The sequence below is a fragment of the Diceros bicornis genome, chromosome 18, assembly GCF_020826845.1.
Source record: "Diceros bicornis minor isolate mBicDic1 chromosome 18, mDicBic1.mat.cur, whole genome shotgun sequence".
In the NCBI taxonomy this organism is placed as follows: domain Eukaryota; kingdom Metazoa; phylum Chordata; class Mammalia; order Perissodactyla; family Rhinocerotidae; genus Diceros; species Diceros bicornis.
The window spans coordinates 61506098-61529553 of NC_080757.1; the positions used below are offsets into that span (position 1 = coordinate 61506098).

Here is a 23456-nt window from a genome sequence, read left to right on the forward strand (position 1 = left end):
CTCACATTTAATCTTTTGCATTTGCTGAAAAATCTTTGTCACTATGGTTAAATGGATAACTAAGCATTGTTTCACAGTGACCTATGATATTGTGTGTGTAAATGTATTGACATAAGTGTTTTAAAAATTGTATAACATTCCTAAAATTCTGATCTGTTCTGGTTACCAGCCATAATTCTAGTTATTATCTTAAAGTGTTGTACATCACAAAATTAACCAAATTTCTTTGTCAATTGCCATTTTTAAGTCTTTTGTTGTTTACAAACAGTTATCGTTTTACTCTGATGCTTTTGCAAATGTTTTCATCTTCAGAGAGATTCATGGGAAGGACTCTGACATTTACTTGAATGCAGGTTTCTGATAAACTTTCAGATTATAAAAATGAACTGGGTAAGAAATTACAGAACTCTAATGGAGAAACTGATGGCCCCATAAAACTGCTAACAGAAGATGTAGATAAAAAATCAATTACACAGGACTGAATGAATTGATGAGGATGACTATAAGTTTATGACTTTTCATTTGAAATATTGCTGATCTTTAAAGTGTTTTGTTTTTTCAGATTTAAGGAAAACTTTTTCTCTTTTCTCCCCTAAGCTAACTATGACTCATAACAATTTGGTAAGTTATACTTTTATAAACAGAATTAAAACATTTATCTTTTTCTCTCTACATGATCCCTCCAGAATTTGGAAACTCTTAGTAAGTGAGTACTGTTATTTTCATGGCAATATAGTTATTTGCATAAGTTCAATAAGAATCTGTTCTCCTTATAACAGGGCACAATTGGAAACATGGCTTATCTTGCCAAAGCTTTGACTGGAATGTCATATTTGAGAGAAACCGGCATAGACTCAGTTATGACTGGACAGCTTTTGAGAAACAAAAATTGGACTTTACAGAATAAAGCCACTTAGAAATATGTGCCTGGTACCCTGTTGCAAGGTTCCCAGCAACCTTACCAGGTAAGTAACGAAAGTCACTTATCTGGCAGATGCAAGGAACCTCAACATTTTGTGGAACCTCAAAAGAAGAGAATTCACCCAAATGGGTAGGTATTACAGGCTTTGTCTGATAAGTCCTTGGCTTTCCTGGCCTCAAGAGACCTTTAAAGTTCAATCTGAGATTCCTTAGAAAAAGTTCCAGCAAAGCTTATATGATCAAATGCTGTTCTTCCTGTATTTATGTAAATAACTGGGCCAAATTTATTGAAACTAGACTTACTTTACAAAACAGTTAGTCTTAATTTGGCTATCCTTGGTAAAAATGGGGGTGATTTTAGAGAGAAAAATTATGTTTCAGAAATCTGTTAATTGTCTTTGAGGTTTTTGTTTTCTACCTGTAAACTGGACCGGATCCTGAATTCCTCTAGTCTTCTGGAATATCTGGTTACAAATCTCTAAACTAATGTTTTCAATCATTTTTATCTGAAATCACTGAGAACTGAAACCACCCTTGTTCCTGAAGCCCCACAAACTGAAGCTGGATAACTTTATATAAACTTGAGAGATCACCATGATAACATGCTTATTGCTATGTAAGCCACTCAAAAGGCTACCTGAACACTCGATGACATCACCAGAGACATTTCAAGCTGCAAAAGATGCTTCGACCCTGCCATCTAAAAATCTTGACTGGCTGTTCCCTGGACTCAGAAACAGCCTTATAATTTGCTCCATTAACCTTGTTTTTCTTTTTTTCCCCAAAGAAATGCTTCTTATTAAATATCTGATTGCTTGTTTCCACCACATAGGCCTAACTTTGGGAGCCCACCTGCATCATCACCTTCTAAAATGAATTTAACTGGACTGATCTATTATCAGGACTAAGAAATGTGTTCAGTGAGATGAAACAATCTACCAACTCAGCTTCTGGACTATGAAACTTCTTAAAGTTTCAAAGGTGGGGCTGTAGCGGATCAGAGTTGGCCACCTCAAAAAGTGTCTTTTTGGCTTGATTATTTTTAAGAACAAAAGACTCTGAAACTTTGACCTTCCCCCAAACTGCCTAAAAGAATTAACATAGAAGGCCCGTTCCAGGAAGGAGCTAATATCTAAGATAGTTATAGTATACTATAAAATAAGTGTGATAAAAAGGCACCAAAAAGCCCATATTTGGCCCAGCAAAACTTGTTTAACAAACATTTGCATTCCATCTCCATGTGAATTGCCTTCCTCCCCTCTGAAGTCCCAAACCATTACCCCCAACATCCTCCTTTGTCTTTAGCTGAAGATGATATTTAAGCTGGCAGCTCAGCCATTGTGGCAAGTTACTCAGTTTTCCTGGGTCTCTCATGTATACATGTTAGGAAGCTTTGTTTATTTTCTCCTGTTATTCTGTCTCCTCTCAATTTAATTTGTAGCCCAGCCAGAAGGACCTAGAGTGGGTAGAGGAATTCTCTTCCTCCCCTACACTTTGAATCCACCATCCTCTAGGCCAACAGTTTGCAGCTGGGGCTCCACATCACTTGGTCTGGACTTTTATTAACACGCAGATGGTCAGGACCTATTCCTCACTTCCTGACTCTCTACTTGAAATTCTTGGTATATTATGTTTCAGGATTAATTGTACGTCATACCTGAAGAGTTTTTTCCTCTGTAAAAATTATGTTCATCCATTTTTATAAATTAGATATGATGTTCACAGTCTTCTGTGAAAAGATGCCTAAATGTCTTGGATTAACTTTATCTAAAACTTTATTTTAGACTAACTTTGTTTCTCATGCCAGGGAAACAGCCAAATGTAACTTCTCAGTTGCACTGTTCTTGTTATGAACTCTCATCAGATCTTTCACTCTTGAAAATTATCAGTAGTAAGGTAACCACCGCCACATTAAGTCTTTGTCTACAGAGAGTTTCTGTGGCCACATTAAGTCTTTGTCTACAGAGAGTTTCTGTTTTACTTTGATGAAAAAAAAAGAAAAAAGAGAAAGTTCTGCAGTTGGGCCAAGGTGCCATCTCAGGAGGGCAAGAACGTCTCAGGGCCCATGGGCAAGGACCGTGCAGGTACTGTGGGTACAGGCTTCTGATGGCCCTGCTCAGACCACTCTGAGGCTATCCCAGTGGACTGAGTCAGGATTTCCAGAACTCTAGTCGAGAAGCAGACGGATGGTTGAGACCTCGAACCAAGACCAAATGGAACAAGAATCACCTAGGGCTGAAGGAACTGATGAGGGATGATGGCAGCTTTGTTTTGAATATTGTAGATGTAGTTTTAATGTTCTACTTTCTAGATATATAAGGAACCCTTTTTCTTTCCTCTAAGCTGTCTGTAGTCCCTAAAAACTGAGTGGTCTCAGCTTTTGTAAACTGAAATGAAACATTTCTAAGTGGTATCTCATTGTCCCTGTCTGAGTTCTCCAGAACTCAGAAACTCTTGTTGAGTAGTTTTACTTTTTCTGGCAATATAGTTTTCTGCATAGGTTCAAAGAGCATCTGTCCTTGTTTTTACCAGGACTTGACTGGAAACATCGATTATGCAACCAAGTCCCTGCCTGGATGGCCAGATTTGAGAATGATGCTCATGTGATCATCAGGATCTGTCACTTGTAGGGAGCTGTGGTTGACTTTATGGAGCCGACGCTTCCAAAGCCCTCCCAGGAAAACCACCGGTATGTGGCTTATTGAGAGTTAGGAGAGTCACCTCCTGGCAGGTTCAGGAAGCTCAGGATGTTTTGGAAACCTCAAGAAAAAAGGAGTTTGCTCAAAATCATCCAGCAGATGAAACCTGGTGAGTTCTTGGCTTCGTGGCCTCAGGACACCAAACAAGAAGCTTTTAAAAGTCCAATCTGGAATCCTGACAGAAAATTCCAGCAAAGCAAACTCAAGAAGGCCAACATCACGAATTAACACTCTTGCTGCACCTATGGAAATAATCAGGCCAAAGGAGACCAGCCTTGTTTTGTGATCAATTCTTTGAGATTGTTTTTTATCAAAAGCAGAGGAAGTGTAAGAAAAAAAAAACTGTCCTTCAATGGAAACTGCATTGTCCACAGAACACCCTCGGGAGCTATCAGTGTCTCACCTCTCCTGAGCCACTTTACAGCTCTGGAAGTGGAGAGACATACAAATTCTGCCTTGTCTCTGGGAGTTTTCATTGTCTTCTCTCCCCGCCTTTAGAAGAACCAGTTCTGCCTCCACTTGCAATTCAATTCCTTTACTCCATATAAATTTGTGTTTTTTTGACTTTTCCTTGGAACTGGTTGTTACATCTGTCTGGTTCCCTCACTGTTTAATGACTAGAAGAAAATCCTAAACGTGTTCAGTTTCATATCTATTTGACAGCCACATTTTACCTCTTTCTGAAAATGATCTTTTCACACCTGCTTAAAGAAATATTATTAAACATTACTAAACATCAGAAAGGACACTGTATAATTTGAACCGTCATGAGCTGTAATTGTCAGGAACATTTCGGCTCTAAGTAACATGGCATGAAAATTGACAGAACACAATGGTGCGGAGCAGAAGAAGAAACGGAAAGAAATACAAGAGGAATGGAAGATTTTATCACAAAAATCACGGTTCTTGGCAGTTCAAGTTGATGAGTATAAATAAATTGAGAAAGAATGTTAATAAGTATATTTAATAAGGCTGCTTAATAGAATAGAATCAAAAGTAGAATTCGACACGTTTAAAAAGTAACTAAAGGAATTCTGACACTCTCTCCTAAACAACTCTTGAGCGAAATAGAAAACCTGAGCCCATAATGGCAGAATACCTAGAAACTAATCATGCTGATAACATTATCCCTCAAAACCTCTGGGACATGGCCAAAGCAATACTCAGATGGAAAACTCACATCTTAAAAAATGCAGTTACAAAACAAGAAAGAACAAAATAAATGTTAAAGAAATCAAGAAAAGAACAATAAAATAAACCCAAGGAAAGTAACAAATAAATATAAAATGGAAACTTCTGGTAAAGACACAGGAATCCACCCATTGGCTCTGTGGGGGATCATAATTGGCCACCCCAAAATGTGTCTCTTGATTATTTTTAAGAACAAAAGACTATGAAAGAAACTTGGACCTTCCCTCTAACTGCCTAAAAGAATTTAAAATAAAGGGCCTATTCCAGGAAGGACCTAATACCATAAGATAATGGTAATTTAATGTAAAAATCTGTCTCTTAGGTCACATTGTCTATAGTTGGCCCATTTGCATTTCCATCTCCAGGTAAACTGTCTTCCTCCCAAACCAAACCAGTCCCAAACCACTATGCCCAACATCCTCCTTTGTCTTTAGTTGAAAATGGCATTTCAGGTGGCAATCTTGGCCATCCTGGTGAGTTACTCACTTTTCCTGGGTTTCTCCCATGTACATATGTTATAAAGCTTTGGCTGATTTTTTCCTGTTATTCTGTCTCATGTCAAGTTAATTCTTAGACCAGCCAGAACGACATAGAGAGTAGAGGAATTGTCTTCCCCTCCCCTACACTTTCAAAGTTACCTTTGAGGGAACCTCTGGGATGGTAGCAGAGAGAAATTCTTTACAGACACCTGTGCACACACAAATACACACACCTTAAGCAACATCTCTAACATGTCTAATAAGAAGAGTTTAGAAAGAAATGGGAAGAGGAGCTGGCCCAGTGGCCTAGTGGTTAAGTTCGGCATGCTTCACTTCAGCAGCCTGGGTTCGGTTCCCGGGCACAGACCTATACCATTTGTCAGTGGCCATGCTGCGGCAGCTACCCACATACAAAATAGAGGAAGACTGGCAACAGATGTTAGCTCAGGGTGAATCTTCCTCAAGCAAAAAGAGGAAGATTGGTGACAGATGTTAGCTCAGGGCAAATCTTCCTCAGCACACAAAAAAAAAAAGAAAAAGAAAGAAAGAAAGAAATGAGAAGAAGCAGTATTTAAAGAAACAGTGGCTGAGAATTTTAACAAATGGAAAAAACAAACAACCACAAGTCCTAAGATTTAAAAAACATACAGATTGCTGAGCAGGTTAAATTAAAGCAAAGCAACCTCTACTTAGACACAGGATGGTAAAACAGGAGAATAAATGGATTAGGAGAAAATCTAAGAGCAGCCAGAGAGAAAAAGAGACCCTCCTCACAAGGGGGCTCAGACTGATGGGCGACTTCTCTGAAGACAACAGAGTCCTATCTTTAAGAAAAGTTGTAAGAATATGCCAACAAAGAGTTCTATTTCCAGCTAAGCCATCATTCTAGAAAGAGGTCAAAAGAAGAACATGTTATAAAGACAAAAAGAGTTTACTGCCCACAGGCTCTTCCAGAAGGAGCTGCCAAAGGAAAGCCTGCAGATCCCTGATGAGGAGTTTCTTTCCCTCCCAGGACTCTCAGAAGAGACGGGTGGGGTGCGTGTGTGACTGAGCACTCTCGACGGCCCCTGGAAGACACTGTGTGGGGCGGGTACTGACCTCACGGGCAAAGACGGCAATAGTCTCAGTCGACTAGTTCATCAGTGTGACTAAAACTTACTGCTTCTACATCAATACATTTTTACTGTATGATCTTAGATGCATATGTGTAACTGTAATTAATAAGCTAAATGTAAATAGATGTTTTACTATTTATTGGAAACATGCCTAATAAGTAGTATTGGGTCAGCCGGCTAACCATTTAGAAAAAATAAGGCTAGATCCCCAATTTATTCTTTGTACCATATCATTTCTAAATGAATCAAAAATTCAGCAGAAAAATGACACGATAACGAAATACAAATGGCCAAAAACCACACACACAAAAATTAAAGAAATACAAACTGAAACAACGAAATGTCTTTACCTGGCTAGATGGGCAAAAACCATTTTCTAAACAAATATTTAGTTTTTGTGAGGCTGTGGGCAAATTGGCACTTTACTGTTGTAAAAATGCACACGATGCACTTTTTCCGGAGGGCTGTTTCACGCTCTCAAAATACGTCAAATGTCTCCTGAGAAGACATCGAGGAGGGTGTCCATCTGCCTGGAGACGGCAGGAGCCACCGAGAACAAGTAAAGGATACTGGTGGCCGACGTCTCCTCTAAAAAGAACTAGCCATGGTCATGACCCGAAAACGTGCACAGTGGGTCATTCACAGAGAAAGCGCGTGCAGAGGGAGGCAGGGCACGACACAGTGCACGCAGCTATGTGGGTGCTGGAGCATGAGAGTGTGTGTGTGAGCATGAACAGACACCCTGATGGACAGACAGAACGGCACCAAAACGTGGATTAGCTCTAGCTAGTAATTTGTGCTTTCCTGTATAAATTAATACTTCCCAGCACTCATTTACATTTTTACAGCAAGAAAACAGCCTTTTTATAATCAGAAAATCAGAAATCTTTTAAGAAATGTTAGATATCAAAGGCTTCACTGTATGATTCCAACTCTACAAGATTCTGGAAAAGGATAAGTTTGGAGACAGTAAAAAGATCAGTGGTTGCCAGGGGCTGGGAGGAGGGATGAAGCGGAGCACAGGGGATTTTTAGGGCAGAGAAACCCCTGTGTGTGACACTATGATGGTAGATACATGTCGTTATACATGTGTCCAAACGCACACAACGTACAACACCAAGACGAACCCTAACATACACTATGGACTTGGTGATTACGGTGTGTCGACGTGGGTTCATCAGTTGTAACAAATGTCCCACTGTGATGGGGGAGCCTGATAGTGGGGAAGACTGTGCATGTGTGGGGGCGGGGGTGTATGGGAAATCTCTGTGTCTTCTGCTCAATTCTGCTGTGGACCTAACACTGGCCCCTGCAAAATAAAGCCTTTAAAAACTGTTAGACGTTAAGATCCTTAGAAACAACATTTTAAGAAATCCTAGCTTTATATAAGATGAAGGAAATGTCACATGCAGTTCTGACTTCCGGGAAAAGCAGAATTGGCAGCAGGAGGGGGAGAGGCCAGCCCAAGCTGAAGTCCACTCTGCCTGGCCATGTGGCCGCCTGGCCTGCTCTTCTCTGGCCCTCTACCTGCTCGGGGTGCACTGGCTTCCCTGTGGTCTTGGCCTCCACCCCACAGTGGGTGGTATCATGGTCTCCATCTCAGAGGTGAAGGGTGAGCACTCAGGGCGGGGGCCACCAGGTCACCTGCTGCAGCCGGCTCCACACCCATGCACTTCCACGTGCCGTGGAATGACAGGAGCGTGGACAGGGACAGGTGCAACTTGAGGACAGGTGGCTCCCTGGCACCTCCACCCACCCACCGGCCTGGAGAAGAGGTGGGGGAACGAAGGGTCGAGCTCAGGAGCCACCTGGACGGCTCCTGGCAGTGTGCCTCAACCACACACCATCCACCTTTCTGGAAATGTGGATCTGAAGGCCTGGACTGAGCAGGAGGGACATAGCTGGCACAGGAGCCTGACCCTGGTCAGCAGGGATGTGGAATGAAGACTGGATGGGCAGTCCAAGAGCGAGGGCCAGTGAAGAGGCTGGTCCTCTAGCTCCCCACGGGGAGGGGGGCCCTTCCCAGAGGCAGACGGGTGAGGACATGCCCCAGGGTGGCTACAGGTGAGCCCTGGGTTCAGCCCTGCCTGGCAGCTGCAACCACAGACACAGCTAGAGAAGCGCCTGGAAACAACTGCAGACGGAGTGCATCCGGCTCCACCTGGGCCACACGGTCTCACGTTTTCAATGCTGTCAAATGATGATTAGACACTTTTGTCACAGTTGGTCATTCTGTACTACCCAATGACTGCAGCCACACCATTTACGAGCCAGACAAACCACCTTTGTAAAAAACAATTGCAGACAGACCAGTCTTGCCAAAAGTCTCTGCCATCAGGTCTAAACACCTGCGTGAGAGAGAAGTCCTACCGCCAGCATGGTTTTGAGGGAGGATGGCCTTCCCATAAGGAAACAAATGGAGTGCACTGGGTATTTTTACAAACTGCACATCACATACAAGTATACAGAATAAACTCCCCAAAATCTCCTTCACTCCTCTTCTCACTCCACTTTCTTCCTCAAACTGCCGAGAAATCCATAGGCCTTCTTCCACATACGCACACACAGTTACACACACCCTCTTTTGTTTGTTGATCCACACATACAATTCTGCAGATTGCTTCTTTCGCAGAAGGACGTGTCCAGGTCAGGGTATGCAGAAGTGTGGTCAGCAGGCCAGGGCTGTCCACAAACTACTCCAGGCCCGTCCACAAACTACTCCAGGCCCGTGATGAAATGACACAGAAAATGAGAATAAGCGTTAGGAGCTTCTGCAGTAATTTGGAACTGCCACATTTTTATTGTATTTGACACAAGTATCATCCACAACGGACTGGAACTTAATGGGCTCTCCATCGTAACTACTTTGAGAAGAGCCATGTGGAGACAGTGCCCTGCATGGACAGAGGCTGCCCTTCGTGCTTTGAACGGCTGAACAGCATTCCAAGTTCTGGATTCCAGCGTCCCAAGGATGGCCATTTAAACCGTTCCCAATTCCTCTCTTACTGTAACAAAAACGCTGGCAAGAATACCTTGTGCACGCGTATTTTTCACATCTGTGGGAAAATCTCTGAAGTAGATTTCTAGAAGAATCACTGATTCAAACAGTTGAACACTTAAAAATTTGGCAGATGGAACCAAATTGTCCTCCAAAAAGGCTTCACCAATGAAGAGTCACACCAACAATCTTCGGGGTGTCCCATGTTCTCCTCAACACCGAGCGTAAAACTTTCTCATCTGAGATTTGAACTCGATGCTGACTTAATTTGCCCTCCTCAGACTTCTGGAGAGGCTAAGCATCATTCGTATCCTCATTAATTCTGTGGATTTCTTCTGGGACACACCATCCTGGCTCTTTGCCCTGATCTGTAGATGCCCACTTTAGGTACCGTTCCTTTTTTTTTTTTGAGGAAGATTGGCCCTGAGCCAACATCTGTTGCCAATCTTCCTCCTTTTTTCCTTTTCTCCCCAAAGCCCCAGTAGATAGTTGTATGTCACAGTTGTACATCCTCCCAGTTGCTCTATGCGGGATGCAGCCTCAGCATGGCTTGATGAGCAGTGCATAGGTCCACGTCCTGGCTGCGAACTGGCGAACCCCAGGCTGCCAAAGCCGAACCCGTAAACCCAACTGCTACGCCATGGGGCTGGCCCCAGTACTCATCCATTTTATCTGTCAAATAATTTGCAAACATTTCCCCCAGTCCGTTATTTGTCTTTTACCCTTGTTTATGATATCTTTTCCTTAGAGATGTTTCAAATGTAATGACATCAAATCTGTTGGTCTTTGACTTTCTCATGTCGAGGTGGTTTAAAAAAATTTTAATCTTATTTAGAGGAGCCTTTCTCACCGCTTGGGTTTGTTGCAAAGATGAACTGAGTCCATGTGTGCACAGCCAGTGGGGGAAGGGCAGTGCAAGCTGCATCCCACATCACTGCACTTATGAAAGTCTGAGAAAATGAAGGAGAGAGAACCACAGATCCAGAAGAGAGTAGAGTTATGGGCCACCATGTGCTACTCTATGGTAGTACTTTAAAGGCTAGAGAGTATGGATAGTTTTTTAGCAAAATGTAAACGACCAAAATTGACCCAAGAAGAGGCAGAAAACCCATATACACAAATCACCATAGAAGAAGACAGTTAAACGTCTACCGTTAATAAAGGTAGCAAGTATGGAAATTTCTATTGCTGAGGTCTCTCTAACTTTCAGAGAAGGCCACAAACTTGGTCACTAGGGATTTGGGGCTTTCTCTGACACTGTGAGGCAGCCAGGGAGCAGGCGTGGTGAGGGGAGACAGCAAGTTTAGTCAGATTTGGGGCCTGGAGATGCAGAAACTGCAGAAGGCAGGAAGTATGGCACCTAGCAGGGGCTCCTGTCTTGGATGAATGAAGGAATGACGGCTGGATGGGTGAGGGGTAGGAAGGAAGGAAGGAAGGATGGATGGAGGGATGGATGGATGGGTGGGTGGATGGGTGGGTGGATGGGTGGGTGGATAGATGGGTGGTAGGATGGATGGATAGGTGGTAGGATGGATGAATGGATGAATGGGTGGGTGGGTGGGTGAGTGGATGACTCACTGAAATACTTGGCCGTAAGGTCAGCTGGCTACAGGAAACCACAATGAGGAGAAAGACATGTTCACTGGAATGAAGGATTAGAGGGAAAGGGAGGCATGGCTGCGATCAGAGAAAATGTCTGGGGCCTCAGGGGCTGGAGAGGGCACTCTGGCAGGAGCAGGGCTTGGTCAAAGAGCAGCAAGGTTCGGATATGAGCGGGTGTTGCCAGTTTAGAAGATGACAGAATGGGATGGAATCAGGGGAAGAAATGGAGCCACAACTGCTGAAGTCACTGTGGCTGCAGACTGTAAAACGACAGGGGTGAGGGAAGGAGAGTATGAGCAGATGGCACAGCCTTTAAGAGAAACAAGGTTTTTAGTGAACTTTGCAGGAGATGGTCCAGAAGTGCCTCTGAGGAGGAAGCGAGCCAATCTTTCCCCTCAACTTGTGAAAGAGAAGGAGGACAGGGAATGGCCTCTGACGACGGGTCTGGAGAGATGGAGCCAGTTCCTTGACGACATCCGTTCCCACTGTTTTGCACATGGCATCTGGAAAAGCATCTAGAAATAGCTCTGTTGACTATGCCCCTTTCCAGGAGTGGGTTCCTAGAAAGACAAAGCCTCTGAGATACCATCTCTTCCAAGTATCCTACATGCAAAAGGTGGCCATTCAACAGCCGTCTCAAAGAATGATTTGGGAAATTTTACACGTACGGTTTGGTTGACCTCTGTATCTCAGGCACTTGGCACGCAGCAGCCACTCAGCAAAACATTTGTAGAATACAAGGTGACTGTAATCTCCCCTTCTGAGCTTTTCTCAAATCGCTTCCACCCTCTCTCCCACAAACAAGCACTCCCCTCAGTTCCGCTGCGCTCCTAAGTCCTCCCAAGCTCCACTTCCCAACCACGGGGGAATTGGAGCAGTCATGGTAGGACCGAAAATATTAATATACTAAAAACTACTATGATTATTCATGCCGCTTAGCCCTGGGAAGAGACTAGAGGATGAAACATAATGCCCCACCCTTCTCTTTCTCTTTCCTGGTGACTGTTTCCTGAGTGCTGTGGTGATCAGGGGTTAGGAAGACCCGCAGTTCACAGAGAAAGTTATTTTTGCTGAAACTCCCTTTGCAATGCTCTCAGCTCTTCAGAGGCAAACTAGGGCACTCGGTCGCAAAAGGGAAATGGAGTGGCCTGGGGCTTTACTTCTCCAGCGGATTCCTTGCAGATGGCTCCACAGCCCTCCAGCCTCCCCTCTTCTTTTAGGCAATGCACAGGAGAGTGGGAATGGCCTGAGTGTCACACCGACGGAGGATGAGGTGGAATCCCAAGGACCCCTGCTTTAGGATACTCACAATAACTCAAAGCTCTAGCTGGGAAAGGGCGGACAGGCAGAAGCCACAGAAAGTGAGGGGGAAGCTGCGTGAGAAATGGGGCCTGTGCCTGGGTGCCGTAGAACAAGCGAGAGGGACCTGAAAGGCAGTCTGACCATGGTGTCCCAGGAAAGCTTCTACTCAGGAGTGTGCATCAGAACTGGACAGAAGCAAGGCGCTGTGCACGAAGGCCTTTCATGCTTAGTCTGGCTGACTCTGATGGATTTCCTACGGGACCCTCACTCAGTCTGGGGTTCTGTGTCCTCGATGGCAGCCTGGGTCTGCCCCGCAGACTCAGAACACGAATGCATCTGTTTTTCAAGAGTCGGACTCGAGTGTCACCCGCCTTTCTTAGGAACCAGCACCCTGAGGCACCCCAGGCAGCCCGGGTGTCTGCAGGCGGACAGTCCCAGCCTGGGTTGCAGTAGAGACACCGCTGCCTTTATCTGGAGACATCTGCAGTCAGAGCCAGCCTGGGAACACGGCAGCCTTTGCTGCTCACCACAAAGCCGCATAGAAAGGCCGGCTGCTTGGCTAACCTGCGGCATTTTTCTCACAAATCCTGCCAGAGAAGTGGGTTCATGGACTGCCATCATGGAGACGGAGCTCTGCTCTGTGCCGGTGACTCCTGACCTCAGCTTCAGCTTCGCTCCACAAGGGCGGCCTCTGTTCTCCCTCTTGCTTTCCTGAGAAGTCTGGGCCAGACCCCTCCCTCCAACCCAGGCTCTCCACACGCCTTTCCTGGTCCCTCCCCTCGCCTCTGTACCCATGGGCAGCCTCCAGGCACCCTTCCTTTTCCCTTCCCGAGGGGCAGGCCAGAGGAAGAAAGCACTTCTGGGAGGTCCCCTCGGCCCTCCACTGCGGGGGCTCCCCAGAACCTGGCACCGCAGGCCGACGCTCTCAGCACTCACCTGTGGGGCAGCCCAGCTCCGCACGAAGCCTGTTTCCCATCTCCAGGAGCTGCTCCTTCTCCAGACGGAGGCAGAGGATTTTTCGGGCCGCCTCCTTTAGTTTCCTCTGGAGTCGGGCCACAGACAAGACTTGTGGGGGCTGTGCCCCTGGGCTCAGGTGCACAGAGAATGTCCCCTGGTCCACAGTCCCTGAGGGTCCTCTGCCTGTGAGGTCCTGTGAACAAAACCCACATGGCAGACAGCACTGACACAAGCTCTCCAGGTGGGAGAGGGGTGTGGTAGGGGTGAGGGTGCGGATGGCGGGCACCCCTGCCCGGCTGGCCCAGAACCAGCATCACCGGGTGACGTCCTTCTGAAGGAGAGACAAAAGGGACAACTGCTCTCGCACTTTAGTGTGAGATGGAGGACAACCACGCATCCGTGGACAACTCCTCTTTCACAAGCAGGATGAATGAAGGCCCTCGAATCTCCCAGGCCAAGGCCTGCCCCTCGGTGACTACACACCCCGGTTCCTCGAACCCTCACAGCCCCTGCCCCATCAGGTTCTTCTCCTTACTCCCCATCATGCCTTTGTGTCTTTCCAGTGAAGACAATAAGGAGCTAGCTGGCAGCCACGCTGGCCTCCAACAGGCCCCCAGGGCCCGTGAGGGCTGTGTGTGAAAGGACCCTGCACGGGCACTGCAGTCACGGGCCAGGTGCCTGTTGCCCGAGGGCTGCCCGCCTGGCGTGGAAGGGGGCTGGCAGAGACCCACAGGGCAGCCTGTGGTGGGAGTCCAGCCACCTCCTTCACTCTCTTCCTTCCCGCCGTGGACTCTGCACTGCTGGGTCACTCTGCCCTCGGCCACGCTAGTGGTGGCCCTGTCCCATTGCCTCCTGCTGCCCTCCTTCGCTGGACACGCTTGCTTCTCCTCTCTGGCTCTGTCTGGCCTGACTCCTGTTTCCGTGTCTCAGGCACTTTCTCCAGCTGTCGTTCAGGCTCCCCTCAACCAGCCGCAGGCCAGCCCAAGTTTCCCACTGTCCTAAAACACGTGCAGAAAGCAAAGGGGGCGAAGGGAGGAAGCAGTGGCCACCCGGGGCCTTGGCTTCTGGGCCCTGAGGCTGCCCTGGGTGCCCTCACCCTGCGAAGCACCGTGTAGTCCGAAAACCTGCTACTGCCCCTGCTAACCCCATCCTGGACTCAGGGTCCCACCACACAGACGTGTGATCACACTCATGTGGGGAATAAGAGAAAGGAAGAAGAATGTGTGTGGGGGCTGCCTCTGGGCAGGGGCCCAGGAGGGACACTGAATCCAAGGCCCCGAGGGAAGCAGGTGGCCTACTTAGGCATGCCTGCTCCTGACACCCATGAAAGCCACACCATGCCCCGTCCTGGCCACACGAGCTGGCGCCAGCACAAGGAACCGGCGCCGAGTCCCTGGAGCAGCCCAGCATGCCCTGTCCTGGCCCGGTTTCCTGGTGTGCCTCTCCAGGGGTGGCAGGTACCCACACCCACTGGTGGCTACTGCTCCTCAGGTAGCCTGGGAGCCATAGGGACTGCACACAGGTGCCTCTGGCACATGCCCACAGGCTAGTGTGGCCTGAAGGGGGGCTGTGGAGGTGAGACTGCAAAGGAAGAGACAGACAAATCTTGTGGCCCTGCAGCCCCCGGGGAGGACTCGCCGCAGCCCAAGCACCCAAGTCTGACTCCTTTCCCCAGGGTGCGAGCGGGACTTGTGCCTGCTCTCCGCGAACACAGAGTGTCAGCTTCGTTTACGGTCTCTCAAGGGCACAGGACAGGAGTTGGGGCCCTTAGGCCTGCGGGGGGGCTGGGACAAACCTGGAGGAGCGGAGGCCTGGAGCGTGGGTTCACGCACACGGGTTCCACAAGCCCCTAAAGGGTCGACCTGATCTGCTGTGAAAGCATCACAGCCTTCCAGGCGTGCTCCGCCCTGCAGTGGGGGGACTCAGCCGGGCGGTCCATTCTCAAGGCCTGGTCCTCTACAGGAACACACTGTTGGATTCTCTCATGTTATTTTAAGTGAAGAAAGAAGAGTCCTGAAAACAGAGACTTTGCAAACCTCAGAACACTCAGAGATTTAAAACCCTCTTCAAAAGCAGACCCCACCCCCCACCCCCGCCAGCAAAGCCTGCCCCTGGCCTGAGCAGCTAGGAGCCGACACTGCCCGGGGCTGGTGGCCTGGCTCAAGCTGGCGGGTCACAATTTTAAATGACCCTCATTCTAGTCACTGTGGCTAGTCACGCGGTGAGTGGGGACTTCAGCCAGGGACCTCACCTATCTTGGGCACAGTTTCTGGTAAGATCAAGTTTATTTTGATGACTCTCTAAAGTCTCTCCCCACAATAATGATAAGATGCTAAGTGACCAGAGACACATTTAGGACCTGCTGAACTACTGCATGCTTCAGGGCCCACTGGATCCCATCCTAGGCTGGCCCTGTCCACCCCACATTGCCCACCCGCCCTTGCCTGCTCTGGGTGCTGATCCCAACATCTTGACTGGGAGGGGAAATGTCCGTGCAGTAGAGGGAAAGCTTCGCCCGTTGAGACGTCTCAATGATGATTCTGTTCCCAAGGGCAGGGAGTGACTGGGCTCCATGGAGAAGTCCTTTGGGAGGCTGAGGCCTGGGCCAGAGCAAGCCCCAAACCTGGCTCTCAATGGCTCGGCTTCCAGGGTGGACACAAATCCCTCTGCAGGTTCCCAAGCTTCCAGGAGGAGACGGCCAAGGGACTGCCAGCCAACACTGCCCCACAGTGGGCCCTCCCACTGTGTTCTTGGCCGCTAGGCAGGAAGGCCTGGGGGAAGCCCAGTAGGCAGGAGGCGGCAGAAGGCCGGGAGACCCTGTCAGTCTGCCTGTCCATCAGTCCACCCACCAGTCTCTCCCTCTGTGGGAGGGGCCCAAGTAGGCACTGGGCTGGGGGTCACTAGAGACCAAAGAAATGTGAAAATGTGAAACTGCAGACACCTGGCCCTGCATATCTCCAGTGCACCATGCAGAAGTTCTGCACGATCCCTTCTTCTTGGCTAGGAGAGGGAAGGGGACTGGCTTCTGTCTGGCAGAATTTCAAACTTGCAGAGAAGCTGCGAGGATGGCACGAGGGCTCCACGCACCCTTCGCCAGATTCACCAGATTAGCCATGGTGGCAGTTGGTCCACTGGCTTTATTGTGACCTGCCCCTTCTCCATATAGTCTTCTTCCTGAACCGCTGAGAGTAAGTTGAGACACTGTGCCCCTTTACACCTAAATACTTCATTTGGGACATTCTCTTAATAACCAAAACCAGAAGTTGAACATGGGTACAACATGAGGACCTAACGCACAGTCCACATGCAAACTTCACCAACTGTCCACATACTGTCCTTCGTAGCTTGCTTCTCCTGCCTGGGGTCCAGGATCCCACATGGTGTTGGCTTCCCAGGTGCCCTCAGCCTCCTAACTGGACTGCTCTCACAGTACGGGCCCGTTGACCTTAGTATCTCCCTCAGTCTGAGTCTGTCTCAGGTCTCTTTGTGCTTAGAGTCGAGAGGGAGGCTGTGTCCCTCTCCTGTCCAGAAGCCCATGATGTCCGTCAGTCCAAATGCTGGCGATAGGAGCTGATCCCTCAGTTAAGTTTCTACTTCCCTTTGTAATTAGGAAGTAATGTGTGGGGAGACACTGTGTAACTACCTTGCTCCTGATCGTAGCAACCATCCATGACTTTCCAGCTGCGTCACTCCTGTTATGTTTGCTGCTTGATGTTCTAACGTAAGGAAGAGCTTTCCTCTCGCCTTTTTTTCTCTATCACTTGATTTGCGTTAGCATGGACTCAATTCCCCATTTTATTCAGTGGACTGTAACCCTGACTTCATGATCACTGGCCTAGACTGGGTCAAGGGGAGCCCTTTAAGCCAGTCCCTGTATCCTGTCACGTCTCCACGGTGGAATCAGCCACTTACCCTCATTCCTCTCAGCAGAGGAGGAAATTCAGAAACTAAGATCTGGGCACTGGGTGTGCTCATCGCTCCTGGGGAGTCACTGCTCTTAGGTGCTCTGGGTGGGCAGAGCCAGGAATCTGTGCACACGTGTTTCTCTGCCTCCCTACCTATCGCGCTCTCTCTCTCTCTCTAAAATAACCCATGACTTTACTTTGCTAACTCCAACCCCAACTCGCGCCCCAGGGAGCATCCCAGCCCTCTTGGTCTTCCATCTCTCCCAACCTGTAACTGCTCTCCCAGCTGCGGGAAGCCTGGCACATGCACCCTCTTCTCCAGATGAGAGAAGCTGGGCAAGTATGGGTGCCAGCCTGGGTGGGCCTGGTCTGGACAGAGGGACTGGCCACTTGGGTTTCCTGTGCCTCAAATTTCTCACCTGGAAAGTGACCTCACCAAGGTCATGGGATGCCTAGACCTGGAAGGAGTGTGAGACCCTGATGGCTGTACAGAAACTAAGGCCCAGAGAGCTCACCCGTCCCACTTGCCTTGGGAGAGCCGTGATGGGCTTCATGTCGCTTCTGCTCCCAGTCTGTCCGCCATAGGATTAAATGCCTTGACTTTAAATTCTGCTTCTTAAGCCAGCCCTGATGGCCTAGTGGTTAAAGTTTGGTGCTCTTACCACTTCGGCAGCCCAGTTTCATTACCTGGTTGCGGAACTGCAGCACCTATATGTCAGTTGCTATGCTCTGGCAGTGGTTCACATAGAAGAACTAGAAGGACTTACAACTAGGATATACAACCATGCACTGTGGCTTTGGGGAGAGAAAAAAAAAAGGAAGATTGGCAACGGATGTTAGCTCAGAGTGACTCTTTCCCTGCAAAAAAAAAAAAAAAAAGAAAAATCTGCTTCTTTGTGAGATTTCTTCCTCCTTCACTCTAAACAAGTGGGATCGGTGAGTTCTGTGCAGGTGGCTAACAGAACTGCTAGATCCCCTTCGCTGTGGCCCAGCACCTGGCAGCACCTGCAATGAGCTGTGGACATGGGTGAGAGAAGATCTACCACCCCTGCATCTGCATCTGCATCTGCATAGATCCCAGCTGCCCGGAGCGCCTGCTGGGCCAGAACTCAACCCTCGAGTGGCAGGGTTTCAGGGACGCCGGGGCTCTTGAGGATGACGTCTACAGACTACCTCGCTTTATTGTGCCTCACAGATACTGCGTTTTTTTTTTTTTTGAGGAAGATCAGCCCTGAGCTAACATCCGTGCTAATCCTCCTCTTTTTGCTGAGGAAGACTGGCTCTAAGCTAACATCCATTGCCAATCCTCCTCCTTTTTTTTTTTTTCCCCAAAGCCCCAGTAGATAGTTGTATGTCATAGTTGCACATCCTTCTAGTTGCTGTATGTGGGACGCGACCTCAGCATGGCCGGAGAAGCGGTGCGTCGGTGCACGTCCGGATCCGAATCCGGGCTACCAGTAGCGGAGCACGCGCACTTAACCGCTAAGCCACGGGGCTGGCCCGATACTGCGTTTTTCAGAAGACCCTCCACCGGCAAAAACAATACGACTTGCTGAAGGCTCAGATAATGGTTAGCATTTTTTAGCAACAAAGTATTTTTTAATTAAGGCCTGTACTTTGTTGTTTTAGACATAACGCTATTGCAATAGACTACAGTACAGTGTAAAAATAACTTTTACAGGCACTGGGCAACCAAAAAATTTGTGCGACTTGCTTTATTGCAATATTTGCTTTATCGGGTGGTCTAGAACTAAACGTGCAGGTCTCTGACGTCGGCCTGTACTTACTGATGGCACAGACTGTTCGGCATCCCACCTTCTAGTGACCCTGTGGGGTTCAGGACTCCTCAGCCTTCCCGTCTCCCTCTGCAGACACCCCTCACGTGTTCCCCTGCACCAAGGCTCATCTGGTGCCCTCCTCGTGTTCTCTGAGCCAGAGAGTACCACGGACCACGTCTTCTCCTCTGTCCTTTCACAGCCCCTGGTGGTGGGTCCTGGAGCCATGTCCCCATTGGAGCCCAAGTACCACTCTCAAAACGGTGCCCATGGGACAAGAGCTGCTGGGGTATACACGATCTGTGCTGTTTCTGCCAGAGGACTATTCACGGCTTCCAGACATCGTTACTATCCCTGAAACCTTCTGCTGATGAACACGTCACCATCTGTAGCCACAGGTAACACATGTAACTGCAGGTCACCACAGGTAATGCGGTGTAACTGCAGCACCACAGGTAACTGCAGGTCACCACAGGTAATGCCGGTCACCACAGGTAACTGCAGGTAACCACAGGTAACGCGAGTCACCACAGGTAACACGGGTCACCACAAGTAATGCAGGTAACACAGGTCACTGTGTGTCACCACAGGTAATGCAGGTCACCACAGGTAACACAGGTCACCACACTGCGGGTCACCACAAGTAATGCAGGTAACACAGGTCACTGTGGGTCACCACAGGTAATGCAGGTCACCACAGGTAACACAGGTCACCACACTGCGGGTCACCATAAGTAATGCAGGTAACACAGGTCACTGCACTGGAGGTCACCACAGGTAATGCAGGTCACTACAGGTAACACAGGTAACTGCAGGTAACCACAGGTCACCACAAGTAACGCAGGTAACACAGGTCACTGTGGATCACCACAGGTCACCACAGGTAACCTCAGGTCACCACAAATAATCACAGGTACTCCAGGTCACTGCAGGTAAGTGACAGAGGTCTCGGGAGGCATGTCAGAGGACGCCCCTGTAAAGAAAGCCCGTTCTTTACAACACCTCCATCACGGCCTTCGGTAAGAAGAAAGGTGGCCTGTTTGTCAGATCTGTGGGAACAACGTGCTGCCGCAGAGCTCTCTCCATGGCTTGGGACCTTGGCTCACACCAAGCCATGGTGCTAGACGGGCACTGGGTGCCGAGGGCCTGACCACGACCGGGATGGGAGAGCCCCCACAACTCCCACACAGGGTGGCCCCACTGTCACGTGCATGTGGGCAGAGGTCTTAAACACTCTGAGAATCTCATGAAAACGACATGGTCCTCCCACAAGGGTCCTCCTGAAGGAAAAACTACAATTTGTGTGGATTCCAGGGTTTCCCGGAGCCCTCTCAGCAAGTAGTCAAGGACCCCTGTTCTAGAGGAAATAGAAGAACTATTTTCACATGTGCGGTCTCCTACACATGATTTTTAAAGGGTGGGATCTTAAAGACCTGCAGTATTAAGGGAGGGACTGCACCCTTCAACAGTGTGTCTGTCCAGGAACAGGCCCAAACATGAGAGCCAGCCCAGGAAGGAAGAGGGAGCAAGTGGAGGCGGAGCCCCTGCTCAGGTGACTTCACAAGCTACACCAGCCATGGAGTGGGCAGAGCACACACAGGAAGACCCCAGGGCGGGAGCAGATCAGAGGCCTGCCCAGGGCACCCACCTCTCTCCTGAGGGCCATGGGGCAGGAAGCTTGCAGCTGCTGCCTGCTTGAAGCCACCCCGCCTTCCTTCCGCACTGTCCCGAGACGCTTCTCAAGCTCAGCCACCTGTTTCTGAAGCTCCAAAACCTCCAGGTGTACTTGGTCCACTTCGTGAGGAAGCTCTTGCTGGACAGTGTCCATGTCCAAGGGTTTCTGCAGCACCTAGGAAGCCGTTTTAGAGGCAATGTTAGGAAAGAGACTACGAAGGAGGATGCCAGCCCTGGAAGGGGTAAGGCCATGTCTGGAACAGGTCTACGGGAAGGATGGGGCAGGAGGAGAAGGGCAGAGGTGGACGGTAGAAGTTCAGGAAAACCAGAAAGAAAATCTGTCCGTCAGTCTCTCCTCTGGCTTAACGCGATCACCCCACAAACCTGCGCCCCACCATCACAGCTGCTGCTCTTCCGGCTCCACCTAGCCCAGCCCCCAGGCAGCTCCACCTGGCCCCTGCATAGCGAGGACGTGGGCATCTGCGGCGGAGCCTATGCACTGGACCCCAAGGCTGGCTGGGGAGAGTCTGCGCGTAGAAGTGTCCGGACAGAGGCTGAGGGCCTAACTCCCTCTTCCTGAGCCCTAGTCCCAGGTGGACACAAACAACAAGAAACCAGTGGGGGGTATTCTGGGGCAGGGGTGGGGAGGCCTAAGGCCATCCAGGCAGGCGGATGACTGATGAGCAGATGAAAGGTTGCTGTAGGAACAGCCTCTGCTGGCTGCAGGTCAGCTGTGAGATCCTCGAAGCAGAGTGCCTGGCCAGAGCTTCGGGGCCAGCCTCTTACTTTAGCTGCTTCTCTCAACAACATTTCCCTTCCTCTTGCTGTGAGGAGGGAGAAAAGATGAGGCAGAGAGGAAAGACACACTTCTCTACCCCCTTAACTTTCCCATTTTCTTCTCAGGAAGATAAACTATTATTTTCCTATTCAGGGACTCCTATAATGAATTCCTGGTGAATATTTTATTCTTTTTTTTTTTTTTCTGTGAGGAAGATTAGCCCTGAGCTAACATCTGTCACCAATCCTCCTCTTTTTGCTGAGGAAGACTGATCCTGGGCTAACATCCATGCCCATCTTCCTCTACTTTATATGGGACACCGCCACAGCATGGCTTGACAAGCTGTGTGTTGGTGCGCACCCAGGATCCAAACCTGCGAACCCCAGGCTGCCGCAGCGGGGCGCATGCACTTAACCGCTGTGCCACCGGGCAGCCCCTGAATATTTTATTCTTTAAATCTGTCACATACACACTAAAAAAGGTGACTGTTTGGTAAACAGACGCTGTAAAAACAAACAAAAAACACTTTGAGGTAGACTTTTTTCCCCAGCATAATCAAATCATCTGTGATTACAAAAAGAAAATTAAAAACTCTTATTGAAAAGTTTATTTCCTGTTTGTGGGTGTGGGTGTGTGTGTGTGTGTGAAATTCCAACAGAGGGGCAGAACTGGGAAACAGCATAGGTACGAAGATCTCCCACCCCTCACATATGTATGTAGATCTGTAATCCCATAAATAGAAACAGAAAAGTGGTCAAGTTCATCTCCATTGCAACAGTCAAAACATACTTTCAACCAAGATAAGGCATCAGATTTCTGGAGCACTGCTTGCTCCCTGTAGCAGACGGAAAGCTCAGAATAATCTTTATGTTTCCAAGGCTGTGTTCTGTTTCACAGATGATGCAGAGTCTATAAGAACAGTGTAATTTATGTATTTGTGGACTTAAAAGGACATGTGAAAATTCCTTCATGTCGCCTCATGAGAAACATGTGTACAAAAGACAACAGGATGGCGTGACACCAAAAGCACAGCAATAAGAAGAAACAGACAAACTGGACATCATCAAAATTAAAAATATTTGTGCTTCAAAGAACATTATCAAGAGAATGAAAAGACAAGTGCATAGAACGGGAGAAAAATTTTGCAAATCGTGCATCTGATAAGGGACTTGTATCCAGAACACATAAAGAACTCTTACACTCAACAATAAACAAACAAAAAACCCAATTAGAAAATGGGCAAAGGATCTTAATTAATAGACATTTATCCACAGAAGATATACAAATGGCCAATAAGCACGTGAAAAGATGTTCAAAATCATTTGTCATCAGGAAAATGCAAATCAAAACCACAACGAGGTACCACTTCACACCCACTAGGATGGTCAGAATCAAAAAGACAAATACAGGCATATCTCATTTTATTGCAGCTTGCAGATACTGCATTTTTAACAAATTGAAGGTTTGTGGCAATCCTGCGTTGAGCAAGTCTATTTGCGCCATTTTTCTTTAGTTTCTTTTTATTAAAAAAACTTTTATTAAGGTCACACGGGTTTATAACATTATATAAATTTCTGGTGTACATCATTATACCTCAACTTCTGTATAGACTATTGGCACCATTTTTCCAACAGCATTTGCTCACATTGTGTCTCTGTGGCACGTTTTGGTAATTCAATATTTCAAACTTTTTCATTATTATTATATTCGTTATGGTGATCTGTGATCAGTTACCTTTGATGTTACTATTGTAATTGTTTTGGGGTGCTATGACCCACGCCCATAAAAGAGGGCAAACTTAATCAATAAATGTTGTGTCGTCTTTTTTTTTTTTTTTGTGAGGAAGATCGGCCCTGAGCTAACATCTGCCAATCCTCCTCTTTTTTGCGGAGGAAGACTGGCCCTGGGCTAACATCTGTGCCCATCTTCCTCCACTTTATATGAGACGCTGCCACAGCACGGCCTGACAAGTGGTGCAACAGTGCGCGCCCGGAATCCGAACCGGCGAACCCCGGGCTGCTGCAGCGGAGCACGCGCACTTAACCGCTTGCGCCACCGGG

The 23456-nt window shown here is 48.1% G+C and overlaps 1 protein-coding gene across 3 annotated transcripts in view; it reads right to left on the bottom strand.

The window, feature by feature from the left end:
* The window catches only part of CCDC57 (coiled-coil domain containing 57), a 142419-nt gene that overhangs the window by 56195 nt on the left and 62768 nt on the right, over nucleotides 1-23456 (bottom strand). For 2 of the 3 annotated variants that reach the window (XM_058561937.1, XM_058561936.1), the window contains 2 exons: nucleotides 20593-20793; nucleotides 13244-13457 (listed from right to left, as the gene is read on the bottom strand). In XM_058561937.1, the coding sequence (XP_058417920.1) occupies nucleotides 13244-13457; nucleotides 20593-20793 (415 nt within the window). Of the gene's footprint in view, nucleotides 1-8555; nucleotides 9099-13243; nucleotides 13458-20592; nucleotides 20794-23456 lie in introns of those variants that run through there. The other variant, XM_058561938.1, reaches the window with a different exon arrangement.